This window comes from Thunnus albacares, chromosome 19 (assembly GCF_914725855.1).
Source record: "Thunnus albacares chromosome 19, fThuAlb1.1, whole genome shotgun sequence".
In the NCBI taxonomy this organism is placed as follows: domain Eukaryota; kingdom Metazoa; phylum Chordata; class Actinopteri; order Scombriformes; family Scombridae; genus Thunnus; species Thunnus albacares.
In genome coordinates, this window is record NC_058124.1 from 4,093,275 (window position 1) to 4,116,243 (window position 22,969).

General features: G+C 41.3%; 1 protein-coding gene across 2 annotated transcripts in view; it reads left to right on the forward strand.

Moving 5' to 3' along the window:
- ptprua (protein tyrosine phosphatase receptor type Ua) overlaps positions 1-22,969 on the forward strand; it is a 207,531-nt gene that overhangs the window by 34,271 nt on the left and 150,291 nt on the right. For both annotated transcript variants that reach the window (XM_044335633.1, XM_044335634.1), the window contains exon 2: positions 18,115-18,243. In XM_044335633.1, the coding sequence (XP_044191568.1) occupies positions 18,115-18,243 (129 nt within the window). The remainder of the gene's footprint in view (positions 1-18,114; positions 18,244-22,969) is intronic.

Genomic DNA, 22,969 nt, shown 5'->3' on the forward strand with positions numbered 1-22,969 from the left:
TTTTTTGCCCTGAACCTAGAGGGAAATACTCTGTAATGTCTGGAATAGCATTGGATTTTTTTTTTGCAGACCCGAATACATTTATGCACCTTTACATTTGCAGCAGGTACACCTGCTTGAAGTCTCTCTCTCTCTGTTGTACTCATTAGATTTGCCATTTCATGTCATTTAATAAGAGCCCAGGGAAAAGAACACCTAACAATTGTTTCTGAAAACAATTTACAAAAGACAGATTGTCCTGATATGGGAAAGAATATTTATCCCCAATATGTAAAGAACAGTCCCGAGGCTCATGTTTATCTCACTCCGCTCATTATGTTACTGCTGCGTTTCCAGCAAAATAAAAGTAAGTATTTTCACTTGCGCAGTCAGATGTGAGAGGTGTGAAGAATGCCTGATAAAGTAAACACTTCCTTGTTCTCTTTTCATGCCTATTTGTATAGACTCCAGCTTTACAGAACTACCCTTTTTCCAATTCATTTGCTTTTGAATGAAGCCAAGAAAGCAGTCAATGGCTTCAGTAGAACCAGTGCTGAAGGGGTTTGGGTTGATTAGCCCCTGGGAGACTTTGTGCTAATACTCTTTTTCATTACACTCCAAGATTATCAAAAGCTACTCTCCTCTAAGCATGCTTGTTTCTTCTTTACCATGTCTCGTGTTCGCTTACAAATAGAGCGCTGTCTTCATAGGGTGGACACACACACACACACACACACTAATACATGTGTTGACTGGCTTGACTTTGCTTTTCCCGTTCGCACTCACTCAGGGATGTGAGAGAGAGAGAGAGACCGAGGCAGAGGGAGAGAGCTCGGCTGATAACGGAGATGAAAGCCGTGGAAGAAAAGAAGGGGAAACGAGGGAATAAACTGCTCTTGAAGGAAAATGTAAAGATCAGTAATGTGCCTCCATGTGGTGATTAAGAGGGCCCAGGGGTGTGCAGGAGTGGTGGGAGGCCCTGGGGTTAGTTTTGTAAGAAGCCTGGATCAAGGCCAGATTGACAGCTCCCCAATTCCCTTTCACCCCGGCTCATTTCCTCAGTGGTTCAGGACTCCTGGCTCCTTCTACCCCTCGCCATGATACACACTCGCTGACACACTCCGCTACACAGAGAGCCGATGGTCATTATGACCCATGAGCGCACTGCAGGACTTCAAGGGTCCTTTCTACACGTCTCCATGCACCCAGTGTCTGAGTGAAGCCATCTGCCCGTGGCTCCTCCAGCTCTGTAGTTCCCCCGGGGGCTTCTCCGATGCTCATACTGGAGGAGAGGGAGGAATGGGATGACATGGTGTTGCTCATACGTGCTCATGTGTTGGGATAGTTGGGACAAAAAAGAGATGTGATGGCTCAAGTTCATAATGCGAACTGATTGTGTTAAATCAATGGGATCACATCTCTATCCTTGTCAGCCGTTATGAAGTAGAGGCACACTGTTGATTGGGCATATGGTGGATTTGGAATACTGTGGAAAGGACAGAACTGCTATTACATTGTTTCATAATTGAGATGGATTAGTAGGCAGGAGATGGGATTTGGAAAAAAAAACAGATGTTTAATGTGCCACAGCTATTTCAGTAATGCATCATGATGTATGATTATTATAACATTAAATCAGGAGGTCAGTTGTATATTAAAGTTAGATCAGTAGCTACAGGTGATGGAGGTCAAACCAAGAATCTTCAATGATATCATTTTTTAAGGGTCAGTTCACCCCAAATCATTTTTTGGAGACATTCAAGCTTAAATCAATGGAAGTAGATTGAATTTTCTTTGTGCTGCTCAAAGCATTGAGGGGAGGCAGCGGAGTCAAATGGGTTCACATCTAATTTTTACCCCAGGGCCCCCTGGACGGTTAATCCCACCCTGGCATTGTCAAAACAGGCACATCCATACGCAATGAAAACTCTCTCCACACACCATAAATTATAATTACCACTAGAAGGCTAATGTGTGTGTTCTTCTCTCAGTCGGTAGCTTGATATAATGTTAACACTGCGTGAGGTGTGAAAGCCAATCTGAACCCCCGTTAAGGGTGGATATTTAATGGAAGGTCAGTCTCTGTGTTCTGCCCGCTGACACAGCCAGCCTGAGAAATGGACGACATATGGATGATTTGATGCCCCACATCTTTTCTTACACTACCTGCAGAGGGCTGGGTGTTGGCAAGATGTCCACTACCTCACCTTGAAAGGACAGTCTACAAACACACATACATCTCAGTGTTAGCTCAGATATTATTGTGTGTGGTGCAATTGTGGGACTATTTAAACAGTTTTTTTTTGTTATTCTTAATATTTTAATTGGAAATACCTTCACTTAAGTTCAAGTTTTAGCAGTTTGTGTGTATCATAAAGGTCTAATTTTAGTTTGTTCACCCTAACAAAAAAAATAAAAGTATAATTTTGGGCTACTGGCAGCTTTAAATCAAATATATTGTACTTGCTTTGTCCTTAACAAGCCTGAACCATATCAAGCACTCACTTACAAACACATATTCTCACACACTTGACCGTGGAACCAAAGGCTATACAGGTTGACTCTTTTAACGTGTCTAGATTGAATATCAGTTTAAGGTTACACTTTATTTCCTTCTGTTTAGAGTTGTTCTTGGAGCAGGTCGGTGGGGTGTATCTCGTGTTAAAAAGGCCAGATGCCAAGTGGTACTTAATGAAGAACAAACCGATGTGTTTGCTCTGCGACCCAGCCTGGATGCTGCTCCTTGTAAAATATTGGCAGGTGTTTGAGAGAGTGTGAACACTAAATGAGGATGGGATCCAGGCTGTCAGGGGGGGCCTCAGTGGTCCAGTGATGGATAGAGAGCTTTAAAATATTATCTGAACAGCGGCTTAAGTGTCATAATGGATATTACCACATCATAAACTTTCATTCCTTGCTTAATGCTCCGAAGACAGACACATGCGGTAAGCTTCTGCGCATGCCTGCACATATTCCCGTGTGGATGTACCGCTGCGTGCCCGTACACACGCTGGTGTACACAGACTGTCATAAACATGCACGCACATTCACACAGGCTCTAGTTAACCTCGACAGAGTCCCAGTTGCTCTCTAACTCAGCCCAGATGGCCATGTGGACTGTGGGCACTGGCCTTTATATTGGCTACTATTAATATGCAGCACAAATTCCCAGCCCTTGTAATTCTTACCCTTGCTCTACAGTTTTTTAACTCCTCCCCAGTGACTCAACAGACTTGCATATCAGATCTGCACTTTTGTATGACCACGGCTAAGCACCTAATTATCAGCTTATACTGCCCTGTGAAGGAGGTTATCAACCGCCATCGGGCCCGGGCGACGCGGTGCGTTGGGGGGGGGGGGGGGGGGGGGGGGGGGGCAGGGTTGACATTGTCGTTGCCGTCGCGGTTTCCCTTGTGAAGGTGTCAAGACCAGCCCACTGAACACAAGAGTGCAAGTGGAGCAGGCCCCCCTGGCTGCGGTAATTATAGGCCCCCCGCCACAGAACCTATATGTCAGACACACTCGTCTCGCCTCCTTAGTCACACTTGTTTTTTGGTACAGTATCTCATGAGCTGCTGTCCATGCCGGGCTCAGCTGTTACATATACGTAGTTGCTTTACTGTTGTCTGGTGAAGGGTTGTAATCTGTGAAGCGCCAAAAGGAATGTTTGTAACACTGTCTAGAAGGGAAAAAGAGAGTTGAGTAATTTAACTAAAATGAGTCTCATTTTGTAAGATTCTGATAAATCTGCCCCTAATTAACATCTAAGTTAATTTGATTCTTTTATACTTAGCAACACCAATTATCGGCTAGTTTTCTTTGTGAATTTCAAGGCCTTTAATACCCAGAAATAATGCATTGAGGTTATTAAACAGCACACGCACACCACACCCATGTATACCAACATAATGGGATGTGTTGCTTTTTATGAAAAGATACTAGAGGGATCAGAGGGCCTTGTGTTTTTATTTTCCTTCCGAACGTGATACAAATAATAATTTCTCAATTTCACTTTCTGTGCAATTCATTGTGACAGCATGGGTTTGTATGGGCACGGGTGTTTTTCTTTGTTGTTCTTGCCAAAACATGAATTGAAAACAATATTTCTCCTGAAATTTGTGACAAAGTGGATGCAAGATTGTAATACTGTAGCCTACATTCTATTAATTTCTAGATGTATCCACAGTGAAATTAACTGCTGAGGCACCATGGCTGGCAGACTGGATGAACAGATACCTGAATCTGAGGATCTTGTAGCATCTGTGTAGAATATTTTCATGTAAACAGGTTTAAATAGATGTTTCGAAATGAATACACATCTGTGAAAAAGCAAAGCAAAGCAGAAGCGGCTTCTACTACATATGTTTGTTAGTGTGTAAGATGAGCTATTAGTTCTCTAAGAAGTTATTTTTATGGGTTTCCACAGAGCTACATAAGCGGTAAATGATCTGATCTGTGACAGAAATGGCATAGCGATGAACCCCGTCACCTCCGTTGTGTTGAGACAAACGTTTAGAAGCCTTTATACCGAGTCTCGCCAGCACACGCCAGCAGTCGCTGTATTACATTCTGATGAAATATTGTCTTATCTGGCAGTTATTACATCAGCTGCTACAACCCTGCTACAGTGGATTTGATATTTTCCAGTTTGTTGAAATTGCATTCGGTCACTCAACCCTCAGACCTTTGAAAGCGGGATGTTTTATTTTTCCTGGTTTTGGAATGGATGTCCACAAGGATCCTGACCATTTGTCATTCTCGGTGTTGCTGTTCTGCAGAAATATCAGGGGACTGTTTTATTTTAAACACGTCCTTCTTTCCCTATAGGACTTGTAGCCGATAGCTGATGGCTAGCAGGTTGGATAACAGAATGCCTGGTAGATATGTAACCCAGCCTGACCTTCCCTGTGCTGTTCATTTTAAAAGCCCTGACCTTTCAACTTCTCCTGAGTTGCTACGTGAGGCTGTTGTTTTTCAAGACACCTTCTTCTTCATCTCAGTAAAATCTCTTCTCTTACAAATAAAAAGTAGAACCAATAAATTGCTTTTTTACTCAATTCACTTCCATCCATACAAACTGTCTTGGTCTGGTATGATCAGTGGCTAATGTTAGCTAAATCTGGTATGAGCAGTGGCTAATGTTAGCTAGGTCTGGTATGAGCAGTGGCTAATGTTAGCTAAATCTGGTATGAGCAGTGGCTAATGTTAGCTAGGTCTGGTATTAGCAGTGGCTAATGTTAGCTAATGATAGCAAAGTATAGATAGACATTGCTATATGTTACTGAGTCACTTTACTAATTGTGCTATTGTTGCACTAAATTTACCATTATCCCATTACCATTATTATTGTCACTTGTAACCATAGTGGCTTCTGTTCAGCAGGCTGAAGGAAACACATATCCTCACACAATAGCTCGATTCAGCAACACTGTTTTTCCCCATTTAACTCAACAGTCACAGATTGTATAGCTTGTTATGAATATGAGGTGTATGAATATTCATGCAAAAAGCATAAATGTACTCTATTCATTTGCGGTTATTGGCCTCAAACTTCATGCTTTGTGTGGAGCCAGCTGTATAAAGAGGAGCGTTTAGAGGCTTTTTGAAAAGAAAGAACACTTTTCATTTCTACTTTCTTTCCTCCTTTTCTTCCCCTCCCTCCCCCTCCCTTCCTGCCTTCCTTCCTTTCTTCCCAGAAATTGAGGTTACTCTAAATAACTGCAGGCATTATTTCCCCGTGTGCTGAAATTAAGCAGCTCACAAAATTCTACTAAAAGATTGAGGAGCAATTATGTCTGCATTTTGGACATTTGGGTAATATTTCTTTATCATAATAACGGACAGAACTCCCACAGCTAAGCCTCTTATTACGAGTGCTCATTTAAATGTATATGGTGCGAAAGCAAGTGCTGCTTATAATGTCATGTAAAGCCTCTTGTTACTGAATACTACTTTGTGTGACTCTGTATTTCCATGTCTTACTCTTCTTACATCTTCAGCTGAATGTTGTAACCTTCTGCCGCTACTAGAAAGAGGCTTGACGCATCCTCAGCACAACACTTCCTCGGTGATGTGGGGTAAAGAATAAAAAGTGAGAGCAGAAGAACAGAACAGGCTTAGAAAAAGGGAGTAAATGATGCCACAGGAAGGAAAGGATCAAGTGTTCCACAGGGCATCTGAATCAAAGCCCTCTCTTCTCTCCTCTGCAGAGTGAGAGGGGAGGTGTGAGCTGTAATTAAGTCGAAGCAAAGACAGTGCGACTCTCTCCGAGCAGCGCTGATCTCTTTCAAAAAGAGGCTCCTCATCGCTGTTGTTATGGCGCCCTGTTATGTGAGTTTTGCATATTGTTTGTGTGTGCAAATGAGTGAGTGTATGTGTGTGTGTGTGTGCGCTCTATGGCGGTAACAGCTGCTTTTTGGGGCTCGTGTTTTTCGTTTAACTTTTGGAACAGTTGGCTTTCAGGATGGCAGCATTTCTGCATATGCTCGGTATATTAAACCTAGCTACAGTGCCAGGTGGTACTGTGTTCTGCCTGCAGAGGAGCCTGAACTCTTTGGCCTAGATGCAACACGGTGCTGGAAATGTCTGACACAGATCCTTCTACGATGACACCATAACAGCATAATTGCATACTGCACCAGAACTGCACACTAGGGCTTTGGAATCACAGTTTTTTTGATTCTACAGCTGATATGAAACCTGGCTGATATAAGCTCTTCAGAGATGTATCGCACATGCGTCGACATGAGAGGTAAAACAAAATTGCAGTGACTTACAGTGTAGATATTACATATTTTATCCACTGGAGAGAAAGAGTTCATTTTGCAACTGTAAAATACATATCTAGATCACAATCTTGACCAGATTTGAGGGATTCTTATGAAAAATTGTGAATATATCATCATCAGACTTTATATATCTCACATACTGATATCAACGCCTTCCTAAAAAGTCTAGTAATGAAATCAAGTTGATACTTACGTACTAAAGCCCTTTTTTTCTTGTGTTCATGTGGTTTTTCATGTTTTGTTTTATTATGTGTTTTTTCTCTGCCTGGATAAAATAGTCCAAAATTGGCCAAATTTTCATCTAAATCTGATCAAAGAATAATGGGACAAGATTATGAATCACAGCAGACATTCATTGGCAATTTTCAAAACATCGTGCTGTACACATGGTCGGTACCAAAACAGGGTTTTTGATATGCAGTGCTAGTCCACACATTCTGTTCTCTATAAAACATATCGTATTAGTGGAATCATTTTTCAGATGGTGAACCAGTGTTCTCTCTCTCCGAAAATTTAACAGTCTTGGTCTTGGAAATTACTCGGAGGAGTGTACTGTTTGCTTAAATGGGGAGGTGTGTTTTAAAAAAAAAAAAAAAAGTGTATTGTCTAGCCATGTGCCTGTTGGGATAGGGATGTGTGCAGTCAGGGCTCTGTCTCAGTAATGGAGGTCACAGACCTGCAGCTGCCTGTAACACCCAGTGGAGCTATGAGGACAGAGGAGGGGAGGGAGGTTGTCATCTGAATCCCTGCATCTCATCGCTCTGTATTCTGGGCACGTTCCTTTTCCCCTTGGTCATTTTTTTCTTTCTTTAGTCTTTTTTTTTTTTGTATATACTATGTAAAAATAGATAATTAAAAAATACTTACAGAGGATTACTGAGTGTCCTGTTTTGTGGCCTGACCACCCTCGGTGAATATCGAGACTGAGCACATTATATATTCTGCACTCAGAATAAATAAGAAAAAGAGGCCAATAAACAAGCATCACAATCAGTCTTGCCGCAGTAGAGCTGGTCCCTTGTTTGTGGCTTCACATGACTGAGTTCAGTCTGCCCTCAGCCATTCCAAGCATTTATTTTTATCATTTGATTGTATGGAAATCGACATCAAAAGCCGACGGGCGGTTGGTTGTCGTGACATCATGCAATCATGCATGTTGTGTAAATCCATGCACGGCATTACCATAAGTGCAAATAACATCCAGTTCGTAGATGCGGGCTATTTCTGAGGCTGTGGTATTTTAAGATTTTAGAACCGACAACTTCTTAGAAAATGATCAAACTTTTAAAGACCTGTCGTTAATATGTAGCTTCTAATTGGCGAGGAAGGATGTAGGCGTGGAGACGGTAATAATTTCCAATATGAATGCATCACCGCTAAACTTTCAACTAATGCATTTAGGTCAGTCCTGAAATGAATATTCCTCTGTTGCAGGGGACAAAAAAGACTTGACATAACCACTTAAACCACATGAGGGAAAAAAAAAAAAAAAAAGAGCGTCTCCTCCAGCACTCTTGATTAAATTTTCATATGTAACAGTAGTTGAGTGTCTGTGTCATTTTCCTCCCTTTCTCCATCAGTGGAGAAGACGCAGTGCCGTAATGCAGGTGCTGAAGAAAAAACTCTCCCATCTTCTTAATTAGTGAGATTTGAGCCTCATCGGACAAGGTCTGTTTTTATTCATCAACCTCTATTCATGCGCCCCTCTCCTCATGACACCTCTAACAATAGCATTAACTGGCTAAGCAGTTTCGATAGGTTTTAGAGCGCTGCTTCAGATTGCGGGAGATGGAGCTCTGTAATTGATGTCTCTGTGGAGGTGGGGTTGGGGTTGGGGTGCAGGGGAGGGGGGGTGGGTGGGTGGTTGTGGTGGTGGTGGAAAGATTAAATGAGAAATGAAAGGAGAGAGTCTGCCCTAATGAAAAGTATCTGCTTTGTCCGCACTGGGTGCTTTGTAACTCTTTTCTAGCTAAACAAACCGCTGGGAGAGAATTTATACAGCACACTGAGGAAGGGTGAAGTAAATCTTTTAGCAGACAACAACCTTCTTTCTCTGCTGGTATCTATGTTTTTCTGTCCTGCTTGCTGGTATATCATGCAGTCACCCTTTTAATCTCGTTGTACATGGGCCAGTTCATCTGTGCGGCACTGTCAGGTCAGTTTAGACGGATACTTCAGAAACAAAACTGTAGAAACACTGATTTTCTTCTTTTTTTGGACAGGAAAGTAGTTCAATTTAAAACACATTAGAACTGTAGCAAATTCATATCTGGTGCAACTCATTTAGCAACCCTTTCAACCCCTACAGGTGGACTGTGCTTCCTGTGTGCTAGAAAAAAAAAATCTATCCATTACAAAGATATTGAGAGATCTTTACGAGTATTATTGGCCAAAGACAGCGTTGGCCTTAGACAGCCCTGGCTGCTGAGATTTTCTTGAGTTGCGTTTAGGGACTGGAACCATCATGGACCAGTAATGAAACAATTTCAGACAACAGCATATGCCCTGCAGTGCCAATCTTGCCATCCGCTCACAGCCTGAGTACAAAAAGTGCAGCATGCAGTTAGAGGGAAATTAGATTTTTACCATTTCGCCGCTTCGTGTGTTCATAGTGGCCTCTGCCCAGTCCGGTGAATCAGAGTAGGATAGGTTTGATCAAGATGGTGCGAGAAAGCTAAAATAGGAAGGGATAGGAGGAGTATAGAAAGAGGGGTGTGCATAAGAAACACAGGGGCGGCTTAGAGGAGACAAACCCACACATAAGTACCATTAAATGAGGATGAAGTGAGGCTGGACAGCCATATAGCCATTCCCGGACCATTTCCTCTACATTTACTGTCTTGTAAAGGTCACAAGAGCGCAGTGGTTCAGCCCATCAGTCATAACATGCTTGGATATCCCCAGTCAAATCCCCATATCATGATAAATGATGATAAATGATTGCAGCTGTAGCTCCTCCAAGTACATTTTGATCAATCTCTCCCAACATACACAGTCTGTTTACTCAAGCAGGGTATCACAGTTGGCAGTCTCAATAAAATCAAGCGCACTGTTCTCTATCATGTATGGTTTCATCTCGTGATTGAGTTTTACATTGCTTTTAGACTGATGCATCAGCCCTTTGATACGCTAATCTAACATCTCAGGCCAGATGCATTCAACTCTTGTTTCTGAGTAGAAAAAAATGGATGTTGCACTCTTTGTTTCAGATTCATAAAGCTGTGTATGATAATAGTTCTGTTTTATAAATCTCAGTCGCATCCAAGGACACACACCTTTGCTTGTTTGCATATCAATAGCTCTGCCTGTTCCACCAGTCTTTGGATCTGTGAATGAAAAGAACTGCAAACAGGAGGTCCATGTTGCATTTGTGATGTTCTTCTTATGCACCATGGTGGCTACTTACTGCACTGGTATGATCATTAATTCATAACATGTAGCCGTAAACCATTATCAGCAGTGATCAGTCAGTTCAGTCCATCATCATCAAATATCAGCAAGCCTGCAAAACTACAGTCAGAAAATCCTAAAAAATAAAGAAATAAAATCAAATATATTCACAAAAAATGATTAAACACATGAAAATGAATAATGCAGTTATAATGCACTTTTTTGGTTGGTAATCCTCCATTACATTATATATAATTACATTCTATATAAATGCACTTCTCTGTTATTGCAAGTATATTTTTCTCCATAAATAATGAGCTTGACAGTTCTATCAACCACTGGCTGAGAGATGGTTTTAGTGGGTTTTTACTGTTAATGTGCTGGTCTGGGATATATGGGTTGAAGTTATGTAACTTACATTGAGTGAGTCATTTATTTTGTAGCACTGATATGGAAACAGACCTCACAGTGATGTATAAAATAAAAAGAACACTAATACATAAAAGAAAAAACATATATCATTGCACAGAAGTGAAAAAGTTATTATGTTTATAAATGTGCCTTTGGTATATGTGTACATGTGTACACTGCAAAAATCATGGACTATCTATCTATGAAAATGACAAAACAAACAAACACATTTCATTTCCACTGCACTATATCACACTCAGCTCACTCTAGAACCAAGAGTACACACACAAAGTATGCGTGGTAAGCTTGATGTGCGCACATTGTCGCATCACTTTCTTTTTTTTAAGTACTAGTTAAAGGCACCCTATCAAGTTTTTGACCACTAGTAGTGCTATAGAGCTATGGAGCTGTTGGCAGTCATGTGACAAAAAACATAGTGATGCACCAACAGTTCAGGATTTGAAATATTTTTTTAAATTCACTTTGAAAAAGGAAATGAATTAAACATGTTTCTTCGACTTCAAGATACACACAATGTAAACATAAGTTTTGTTTGTTTACAAGAAAGCAGCACAAGGCACCTTTAATGTGTAGAAAATGGTGTTTGTGTGTGTCTACATATTTATACATCTGGCCCCTGGTGTCTTGTTTCACCTGTAGTTGTTATAATAAAGGTGTAGGTTCCAAAGTGGCAAAGAATAAAACTCACAGAATATTTTTATGGCATGAAAAAGGTCAATCTTTATAGACATCCAAATATTGTAAAACATTTATTTTGATGTTGTCAATCACAAACCTATATTGACTGAACTCAGTCTACCAGGGATGTTGTTCCTCTTTAATAAAACTATCATACTCCAGTCCTTCACCTATTCCTCTTCTTCACTCAGCTTCCTCTCCCTCTCTTTACTTCCCCTCCTCATTGGTAAGGTTTCTGAAAATGCGCCGGGCGTTATTAATGGTCTATGAAGAAGTGCTGTTGGGATGGTTCTTCTGCCGGATCAGTATTGATGAGCTGTACAGCTGCATCTCTCTCGTCCCCGTCCCTCCTTCGTCTCCCTACCCCCTCTGTAAGTAAACTTGTCAGGTCTGATGCATTGCCTGCAAACGCTTAAATGCAAATCACGCAGCAGCTGAGCTTTATCTCAAACCAAACAAGAGAAGCGGCAGAACATCCTGGATCCTCAGTCCCAACAGAGCCGCTGTATCTGAGAGGCTCTGATTAAAGGAGTGCCATCCGAGCGCCGCTGTTGGTTAAACAATATTAGGTGGTTTGCCTGAGGAATTTGCTTTAATGCAATGGGAAATGACAAGATAGAGCTGCCTCATCAGCACAGGATGAGATTTTTGGTCAGGTTTACCCAGTCAAATTTTAGTCCCGATTTTTTCATAAAGGGAACATTAGTCACAAGAATGGTGCTCATGTCTAAGGCATAGAAAAATAATCATTCAGATGCAAGAGAAATGAAATTTCTGAGCTTAAATCAAAGCAAAAAATAAGTCTTTTTCCTTGAAACACGAGAAAAAAGAGCAGTGATGAACTTGATCGTGAGAGAGGAAGTTCAATGGTCTCTTTTTTAAAGGAGGTTTCAGTAGCATTTACGGTTCATATCCTCCAAATGAGCAGCGAAAGGCAATCTCTCAGACTGGCAGCCCTCCATACAGCATTTGTTCTGGCTGAGATTTATATTTGTGAGAATCAGTCACCACTCTGCCCTTCACTATATAATCACTGTTATCCTTGTAAGAGTAATTGCAAATGAGTGTCCTTGTTAAATCTGTGTATAGATGATTTAAACCCATCTGAGAACTGCAATAGTGTGATCAATAAAAAACATCCCCATCCCAGACTTCTTTGATTACCTCTTGGCGTTTTATACTGTATAGCTTTGGGAGACAACAGCAACAATAACAACAAAAAAAATCCTGTTTTCCATGAATCCTCTTGTAAAACATGCTCTTGCTTGTTCTCATTATCCCCGCCCTCTTTGGCTTTGCTCTTTCTCTGTACTTCTTCTGTTCAAGGGCTCTTCACCCAGCCCACGGTTTCTGTCCCGCCCCTCTACAACCCAGTCTCACATCAAAATGTATAATAGCTACATTGGTCCACAACACAAAATGTATGGCTCTAAAATTGTGACTACTTTTTTTTTTTTTTTTTTTTGCCTATTCTTTTCTATTGGCCCGCATCCACAGTCATGTGACTGTCAAGTTTCTGTCTGTGGAATAAAAAGAAAAAGAAAAAAGGCTGACATTCCTTTTATCATATCGTTGAGTCAAGGACACTTTTGTGTTTTTTTTTTTGTTGAAAAATGTTAAAGATATCATTAAAAGAAAACCTTAACATAATGACAGTGAGGAAAATACTTCCGGATAGATCCGATCACAAAGCTTCAAATTCTGGATTTTAAATTCAGTGCATCCCTGGTGCGCTCTAAGTCTACGCTTTTTATTGAAAGAACATCATCAAACAGTTACATGAAACAACACAAATAAGAAAACAGCTCAGATAACTACGCAATGCAAAGACAATGCTTCAAACAACATGCAAGTACGTGGTTTCAGCAATAGCAGCATCCATAGCAACCACCATAGCAACAATAGAAAGCCTGAAAAATCTTCATAATAACTGATAAACTAAACATCGTATACATTCACTGAACAAAGATTATGACAGTAAAATGCACATTTCTCGCTAGAAATGTTATCAAAACGCACTTGTTTTCGCAGACAGAAACTTGACAGTCATGTGATGTGGACGCAGAAAAAAAAAAAAATCTCACAATTTTAGTTTTGATGTTTTGCACTGTCTATTTTACAAATTCTGATGTGAGACTGGTTTGCCCTCTAATTTATTTCTCCCTCTCCAGAATAAATGCTATGTAAGAGGCCTCTGTTTTCCTCCCTCTCCATCACAACGTACATGATGTGCCTGCTGTGCGGACTATTAGTCAGGGTCATGGTGTTCACTGTAGAAGCGAGCTAGGTTGGACACTCTTATCCGGGGTCCATCACAAGCACTTCAGGCTGGTCTGCACCTTCTCCCATTAATCACCCTCTAGGGCCTCTTATAACTGCCTCACAGGCTCTCTGTGCAGCAGAGTTATGCTCCTCCTGCTACTTCCTGACTTTGATCCTGCACAAACACTACTAATAGGATTCAATTAATGCCTTCTATGGATACTAGAAGCTATTAGGCTACTGACTGGTTACGAAAGGCATCTCTTAAAGGGTCGGTTCGACCAAGTTGCAAAAACAGAACATATTTTACTAGTGGTATCTAGCCATGCAGATGGTTTTATTTGTTAGATCTCTGAGATTAATGGTACTAGTCAAAACTTTGGATACCCCTTCCCATTCCCTTGAGTGAGAAAGTGTGTCTAAAGTTTTGACTGGTACTGTAAATCTCCATCCCAATACAATGGAGGTGAAGGTAGACGGTGAACATTCTTATTTAACCTTGGAAAAGGCAGTGTTATAAAATCGTCATGACTCAAGTTCTATTTGCTAGCTTTTTTTGTGGACAGCAAGGACTCTAGACAAGAGACTGACAAGAGAATACTATACTAAAAAAGCAGTTTGGGTGAACCAGTGCTTCAATGGCTTAAAGCAGAGGTGAAGTGGACATTTTATGAAATTGTTCAAATATTTTATGCCTCGGCTCGAAGCAAATTTCATTACAGTTAAGATAGAGAAGGAAATGCTGATATTTAATATGGTCAAATTTGACCATTTCGAATAAATTTTTTTTTTAAAAGTCAGAGAAATTACTAATATTGGGGTTTCCCCTCAGAATTCTGACATGTCATTGGGAAGCCTCTAAAACCGTATTTAGACCATCACTGAAAACCCTATTAATGAGATTCTTAGCCGTCTCTTGCGGGCTTTGCCGGCTGTTGAGTAAAATCCCCACACAGCTCACTGGCAGGGATTTCCCTGATAAGCAGTCTCATGTAAAATTAGTAATAAGAAAAACATTTTATCGCTTGATTACGTGGAATCTGATGAAAACACTGTAACCAACTTAGGAAGAGAGCAATAAAGTGAAATAAAGGAAATGAACCTCTGGCGTTGGATATGGATAACAAGTTAATATGTGGTTTAACAGGGGTATAACAGTAGGAAAGAACAAGGTAGGTGGGGATCTGTCAGCCGAGGAACAGAAAAAGTCTCACTGTAACTTCTTACTTCTTCTTCTCTAAATATGTTTTTCTTTGCCAGAGCCTAGAATGTGTTGAGATTGAGACAGGAGGACAAGCGAAACATAGATAACACATTCCAGTCATGGTATCTTACAACAAGCTCAGGTATTGTTTGGCAAATTACCTCCTACCTTTCAAAGAGGAAGGGGCCTTGTCCTCGTTTATTTCTTCCTCTTTGTTCTCCTCCTGGGAAACGTGTCAGCTGTGACGGTGACTCACTAAAGTTATCTCGGGCCCCGCTGTCCACGTCTCTAGCTGTTATTGCTGCTCTGCATGGTGCTGCATCGCTCTGGGACTGTGCCGTGCTATCGCTTCTGATAAGCAGTTAGCATTCTAAAAGCTGCTTGCTCTCACATTAAATTTATTGTTATGTGGAAATCTGAGCAATCTCGGTCCCACGTTGGCCAGATTCCGTGTCGCAGTGATGAACACAAATAATGCATCCCCACAGTTACAACTTTAGCCTGTGTGACACGGACACATTCATTATAATTATGTTCATTTTTAAGTAAACATCAAAACAGTGAACAACCTCAACTAACCACACATTTCTCAGGCACACATTCAAAGAAATACACACACACACACACACAAACATCAGTAAGAATTCACCAGAATGCACATGGCTTTTCTAATTACATGGGCTCGCCCTCCTGCTGCCAGAGTAGCTCATTTGGGCACTGAGAGGAACGTGTGCGCTAAAAGCAAAGGAGGCTGGGAAGGATGAGTCTTAATGAGGGGAATCAGTGGAACGTGTCTGATGGTGACATTTCTTCCTGGAGCTGGAGGGCTCTCGATGAAAGGCAGGCCTTCACTGCGGGGCCTGCTCCACTACTCAGCCCTCATCCTCAGATAACCGGGCACAGCGCAACACAACAAGCAGCCCTCACACAGGAGGCAATTAAAACTCTGATCTGCTTACACACCCGGAAACACTTGCTTGGCTCCAGGCAGAAGGGAAGAGGGCCGGGGCGGTGGGGAGGTTCACTGGTGGTGGAGTGATGATATTTGTTTGTCAGCGAGAACGACAAAAGGGTTGGTCCAAAATTAGCAGTCTTAGTGGCTTATTGCAACATACAGTATTTTTTTACTCCAAACTTATACATTAATAAAGAAAACAGATGGAGCTTCTAAACAAAACACAAAAAGCAACACTGGGGGAGTAAGCCAGACGGGATACTATTAAGTAGAAGCTGGCATGGAGTCAGAGTAGCTCTTTAACACAAGTAGTACTGCTGCCAAGCCTTAATACGATCTGTAAGTGAAGAGGGTCCTGGGACTGCAGTGGGCTCAGGGTGTTTGGAGTAAGAACGAAGACCGTTAGGCCTGTCGTCCAAACCAGGGCCAGACTGAGCAATGGCCAGTTCAGCGGATTCGTGACAGGACCGTGCTGCACTGTATGTCTTATAAATGAGCAGCCCCCCGCATCCCACACCATTATTCCTGAGCAACCCTTTGGCAGCAGGTCCCATGCTATTCTCTGGGCTGGTGGATCTGTACAAATCACCCTTCTTTTAACCTGAGGAGACTCATTTGGTTCTGCAGAAGGAATGGTCAGATTGATTTCAGCTTTTCCAGCTTGTGCTGGAGCAGTTAAAGGGAATCAAAAGTTCATTAGAAGTTGGGTTTTATTTTGCTGTGTGTGCCATCCTTTCTGTCGGTTGTAATAACATTTTAGCCATTCATTTAAGAGTTTAGCCAAGTTAGCTAGCACTTTTTGGACGTAAAACTAAAAGTTAGCACATTGGTAATTTCACTAATAATGTGACATTATAGCGCAGTAAAAACATGAGTGTGCCCCACAAAAGCAAGTATGGTAGGAAGTTGAGCTGTAAGCTTTGGGGGATACTATCAGGAAGTGTGGGTTGTAATTTAAGTGTTATCATTTGTTTTTCATTACAGATACACCACTGACTGCTTGTGTTTGTTGCTCTGTTGGAACTATTTTAGCAATGCTGCCATATTCCAATTACTCTCATGTGTACAGTGTTATTATAATTGATTTAACCAATGGCTGGAGATAGTTATTTCTAAACTGTAGATGATCAATTTTGATAATTGAATCATTGTATTGGTTCCAGCTTCTTAAAGAGGTATTAGGGAGTACTGTATGTAAAAAAAAAAAAAAAAAGTTTTCTGTGGCTCCAGAGGGAGCTGTGTGAAATATGATAAATTGCCTCAAGTGATGTCACTTGAGTCAGCATCGGTTGACTCAAGTGACCTCACTTTTCAGATGAAAACAATCTGGGGGTGTAGAGTTAGAAAGAAGTAAGGTTACCAGTCCTCTGTAGCTGCTCCTCATCTCTGCTTGATGCATTGCATAACTGAATATCCAACCAAGCTGTTGATGGTAGAGTTGCGTTGTGGGTTTTAATTTACTCTTTGTGAAGTCCAACAGTGTTATAAGAGTGCAATGCAAAATCAGTGAAGTACTCTTTTGAATATGAATATTTCTCTGAATTAAATTTTGGTTTGGTTCACTTTGAATAGGACCCTGGGAAATTGTGATAGGTCCTTGGGATGGGACAATTTATGAATGAATAGTTGATGGATTCATCTGAAAATTAACCAATGACAAAAATAATCCTTAGTTGCAGCTCTAAAAGTCATATTGTGTCCAAACCATGTGTATCTATGGGTCACATCACTCTATGGATGAAGCCAAGTAAAACATATGGCACACAGCCATGTGTGACCACAGATTGGTCCTCCCATGTCCAGACTATTCATTTTTAGATTTTCTGAAGTGCACCTGTGTTTTCTGACCAATTAAACAAGAACACACCATATTTTCCCCCCAGGTTGACAACTGAGCTGGTGGCTTTAAAAGCCTATAGTTTTTGTGATAATGGCAGAATAGTGAATGTAACCATTAGAGGCCAGACAGGGTTGGGTCACCTTCACAGGCCGAGAGCAAGGCTGTTGTTGTCCTCCATCAGCTGAAGAACCCCCTTCCCTGCTCTGGCACTGCTGTCCATTATTTCTGGCTATCTGGGTGACCTGTGGCTGGTGTGTCATTTTCACACCACAGGGCTAATTGCACCAAATGGCGGTAGATTTTGAGGGAATAGATGAGATAGGCAGTCCATGCTGACCACCCGGTGCCAACCATTAGCTGTAATTTAGTTTATAGCTGCAAAGATTCTCCAGGACTTGATGTATTAACACATTTACAGTGAGCCTGTGGTGATGTAACACAGCAATCATTTCTCTGGTGTTTCTCTAATAGGGACTCTTATGTGATCCTTCCCCTGGTAACAAAAAAAGTTCACTGATAGTTACAAGTTTTATGCAGTGTTCTGTGTCGCCTCTTTGTAACAAACTTTGCTCTTTTCTCTCTGTAGCTGGCTGTACCTTTGATGAGGATTCAGACCCTGGCTTGTGTGAATACCGACAGGGCCAAGAGGACGACTTTGACTGGCAGCTGATCAGGACCTACAATTGGCCACACCCGACCCCAGATCTTCTACGAGGTAGGTTTCAATGTGTGCACTGTCAGAACTGATTAATCTGAATGGACAACATGCTGTAGGTGGTCTGGTAGCATGAAATCCAGCTTTAGACTCAGTCCCAAAGCCCCAGATCAGCTGGGAAAATGTTGCTGTAGTCTATGTGACATTGACTGCAGTGCACCTGTTGCAGTGGAGCTCACTCCAGACCAGTTGTGCTCACATTGGACAGCTCTCGTGTGGAAAGAAACAGGTGGAAATGAACATCTGTTTAAACAGACTATTTCAGGCACTCTAAATAAGTATCAGATTGTTTTGGCAGCAAACATTTCGGGTGCTACTGTTCAAGTGAGCTTTCGGCATAGGAAAGCAGTATAATGTTTGGATGTGGAAGGATCCATTATCAAACATAATCATCGGCTGTGTTACTGACTACTTAACAATCATGGCCAATCACGGTGGTTCCAATCATGCTTTTTAATCTCCCAAACATGATGCACTGATGGTACATTGATGGTGTGAGTATGCGTACAAAAGCGGGTGATGTCTCTTTTTTAAATTTTAAACATTTTGGGACATATTTGAAAAGGACCAGTATGCACTCCGAAGTGCTTGATGTACGGTCGAGCAGTATCTGAAACCCCCTTCCTTGACACCTTTTCAACGCTGAGGACGCTACTTCTGACAATTTTTGTAGCTATCCAAAAGCAGCAATCCCACAAACAAGCCCACTTCTCTGTGTGATTGGCCAGGTGTGTGGAGGTGAGAAAGTAGGTGGGCTTTTGAACTGTTTTTAAGCTCTCTCTTTTTTTATTGCGCACGCAACTTTCTGCGCTCTTAAATCCATTTGAACAATTACCGTGTCTTGCCCCTCTCTATGATAACTGGCTTTCCTCCCTGCCTTTGAGTGTGGCTGTTCAGAAGAGCCATAAACACTTTTCCCTTTAAACATGATCAAATGTCACTTCTTACAAACTAGTTTGTCTGAAGCAGACCCCTGAAGGACCCAAACATGGTAACTTGATGCCAAAATTGCAGTATCATGCGGCACTGCCAGTGATATGCCCTGACTCTCTGCACTGTGGCTCACAGTGAGTTACAAAATAGATGCATGAGAGGATGTGACCACATGAAAATAGAGCCCTTGGACTTCATGACTCATGGCCTGGGGAAATGCTAATAGAACAGAACATTTTACCAAGGGAACAGCTGAAAGCAGAACAACCACCAAGATGTAATTTTCAAGAGAAAGTTGATTTGCACTCAATAAACCAGTCTAATGGCCAAACAGTCATCAATCCAGTTTTGCTAAAACTTTCCCTCTTTTCACTTAGTCATTCTCTTGAAGCAGGTATTTGTGAGGTTATATTTTGTAAAAACAAACCAGAACCAGAAATTCTCCATGAGGAGTCTGGATATATTTACCGTCTAGCCTAGAAATAGAGTTATAAACAATTCTGTTTGGGTACAAAAACAGAATAACCCGCCAGTCTATGATAAGCGGGCCTGCTGCAGCTTTTATGTGCTTTGCTGTTTTTCAGACGGTTCATTACGGGAGCTCTGTGAATGTTCATAATAAAATAATGACACATTTAATGACAACAAATTTGTTTCAAATTGACTGCAACTGTGTGTGCAGCATTCTGTCAATTATTAGGTAGAACTTACCAACTTATAAGTCTAAAATAATTTCAGAGCAATCCAAGTGAGATAATTATGTAGTCAAAGTAAAAGGAGCTACTTTATTCTTATATCTGTCAGTGTGTGAAGTTACCTTCAAAAGTGAGATGTTTTTGACAGAATTTCTGAGGCCTGGTAGGTGGCTTTAATGTGAGTACTAATCACTTCAGACATGTACTGCAGTGAATGATAGAAAATGTGAAGTAATTCTCAAGTATTCAAATTGTCAGTTTCTTGAATGCAGTATCACAGTTTACAAAATTAGCATTTACAGACGGATGTAAAATTAAAGGAAAAACTGATACAGGCCTGAATGCTTGACCCCTGCAGTGAGGGGATCCGGTGGTTCTGTTATGATGTGGGAGGCATTTCGCTGGCATGGTTTGGGTCCACTTGTCCCTTTAGAAGCAAGGGTCACTGCAAATCAATACAAAGTTGTCCTTAGTGATCACCTTTATCCTCTGATGAACATTTTCAGAATGGTGTTCATCCCTCCGGAAGAGTACCAGAGGCTTGTAGAATCAATGCCAAGGCTGAGGAACACCACTCTACAAAAAGATATTCCCTCATTTGGTGATTTGATGATGGTGATGAAGAGCGCTGTCTAACTAGGTTGTGTCCAGTTGGGTTGAGATCTGGTGAATGTGAAGGCCAAAGTATATGATTCGCATAATTTTCATACTCATCAAACTATTCAGTGACTCCTCGTGCCCTGTGAATTGGGGCATTGTCATCCTGGAAGAGACTACTCCCATCAGAATAGAAATGTTTCATCACAGGATAAAGGTGATCACTCAGAACAACTTTGTTTTGATTTGCAGTGACCTTCCCTCTAAGAGGACAAGTGGACCCAAACCATGCCAGCAAAATGCCCCCCACAGCATAACACAACCACCAGATTTCTGACCTGTACCAGTTTTTCCTTCAATTTGTCACCCCTCTGTATGACAGAGAACTTCACACAAATCACAGTAGAGGTGATCAGAGGACAGGGTTTAGCACAGATTTTTATCTGGTCATGAGACTGACCCTGTTGGGATGCAGATATATCCAGATTATGTCTAAACCCAGCTGAGGCTGATTGCAGTCCACCTCTCCCTCACCTTGCCATCAGACTGCATCTCGGATGCATCTCAAGAGATGCATTTGTGATCGGATTTAGCCTCCTGCCTCACTTCTGATTTATAAGTAGGGAACTCTGCTGCTAAACAAAGGAAAACACATTTGCTCGGCCATGCAGCTAGAGAAGAGAGTCAGGGTGGCTGTTAGATATGTTGCCTCAGGGAGGCTACGAACTTCATCCTCTTGTGCCAAGTTGTTTGGCAAATAAACTGTTTTGGGCGTTTGTCTCGCTATATGCACAATATAGATTTGACTATGTGGTCCTTCAGTACAGACAGGGATGCATTTGTCTTTACTATATCTCCTCCAAATGTGGTGTGAGAAATCCAGACCCAATAGATTCCTTTATTTTGGCTGCTTTTGCACCTTTATTGAAATCTGTTCACTTGTAAAAGAATCACCCAAGATACCCTTTGGTGCAAAGAATAAAGAAGTTCATAGACATGCTGCAGAATGTTGAATTGCAAGGTACAAGTTACAAGGATTGTGCTTTTCTTTCTGTCTCTCAGTCTAAACTCATAACTGAAAGGGACAGATGTTGACACACTTGCATTTGAAACAGACAAATCTTAAATCTACACTCATCAAGCTTTTTTTATATTAACAATAGAACAATGGCTAAATATAATTTTAAAAAAAAGGTATTGCTTGTGTGAGGAACTCAGAGAATTGTAACTCAACTGTGCGGTTCCCCTAAGCTCTATGGAGAGTTATTATTTTGGTTTTCTAGGCTGCTTACTCCAATCTCATCAGTCTTGTTTCCATCTGCAGCAGGAAACTATTTAGAGCAAAAAATCTCTGATGAAAGCACTGTACACTGCCAACCAAGAACCAAACAGCAGACAGGCAAAGTTAGTGACTGGCTATGAAGATAGTGGAGTATTTAGCAGCTAAAGAGACAGATGTTGCCCTCAGCAGTTGGTGGAGACCAAAACAGAGCTAAAAGGAAGTGGAGTGAATATAGGACTTACATCTGTCTGGTGGCCAGAAACAACTTAAAATGACTACTTACAGTACCAGTCAAAAGTTTGGACACATCTTCTCATTGTCTTGAATGAGAAAGTATGATCAAATTTAATATAATTTTGTATATTTGGTTTTCCTTTATACCACCCATCTGGTCCTGTACCTCTGAAACAAACACATAACTCTTACTCTGATTTCAGCAGCCTCTTAATAACTGCAGTAGGTTTAGGAGATGATGCAACAAATACTTAAAACAACATCACCCTTGTACAATAATAATGATTACATATGCACATTGCTGACCCACAGTGAAATCTGGCTTCTCTCACCAGCAGTTCCTTACTCAAGTGCCTTCAAGGAGGTGTGAACATGCTTTATTTCCACTCTGGCTGAATGTTAATGGATGTTGAACTGTCTGTGTGCTCACCAGGTTTCCTCAGTGATTTATGCCAAACAATCTTATTATCTTGGACCCTGTTCCAATCATCAACCTACTGACAACTTGTTTTCCTACATTTAGTCCCTTGCTGCTTTTCTATTTGAGTGTGTCGTGCATCTACACAGGCGGCCTGCTTCCAATCTGTCCTGACATTTTACATATATGTTTATTTAAAGCGGACATTTTTTTCTTAGGAAATGCTGTGCAAGTACACATCTGAGAGGAAACCAACCAAGTGTGAACAGTACTGGTTATAGGCTACTGGTTCTGGTAAATTGTGGCGATTCATGGAAAGAGCTGCCAGACGTCTGGGATTTCATAATTCATTCTCAGTTATCAAGTGCTTGTTCCGCTGTTACAGGCACAACTCCCCTGAGGCAGGCCGGATATGTTAACGAACTCCCTGGATGGTGGAATCTAGCATGGGTCATTGCTGATTACACTTCCTGGTGTTCCTCAGGGGCCAGCAGCGCCACAAAGGCCGCTTTTCATCTTCTTTTCATCCATTAGAGAAGGTTGATTTCAGGCAGGATGAGCACATGC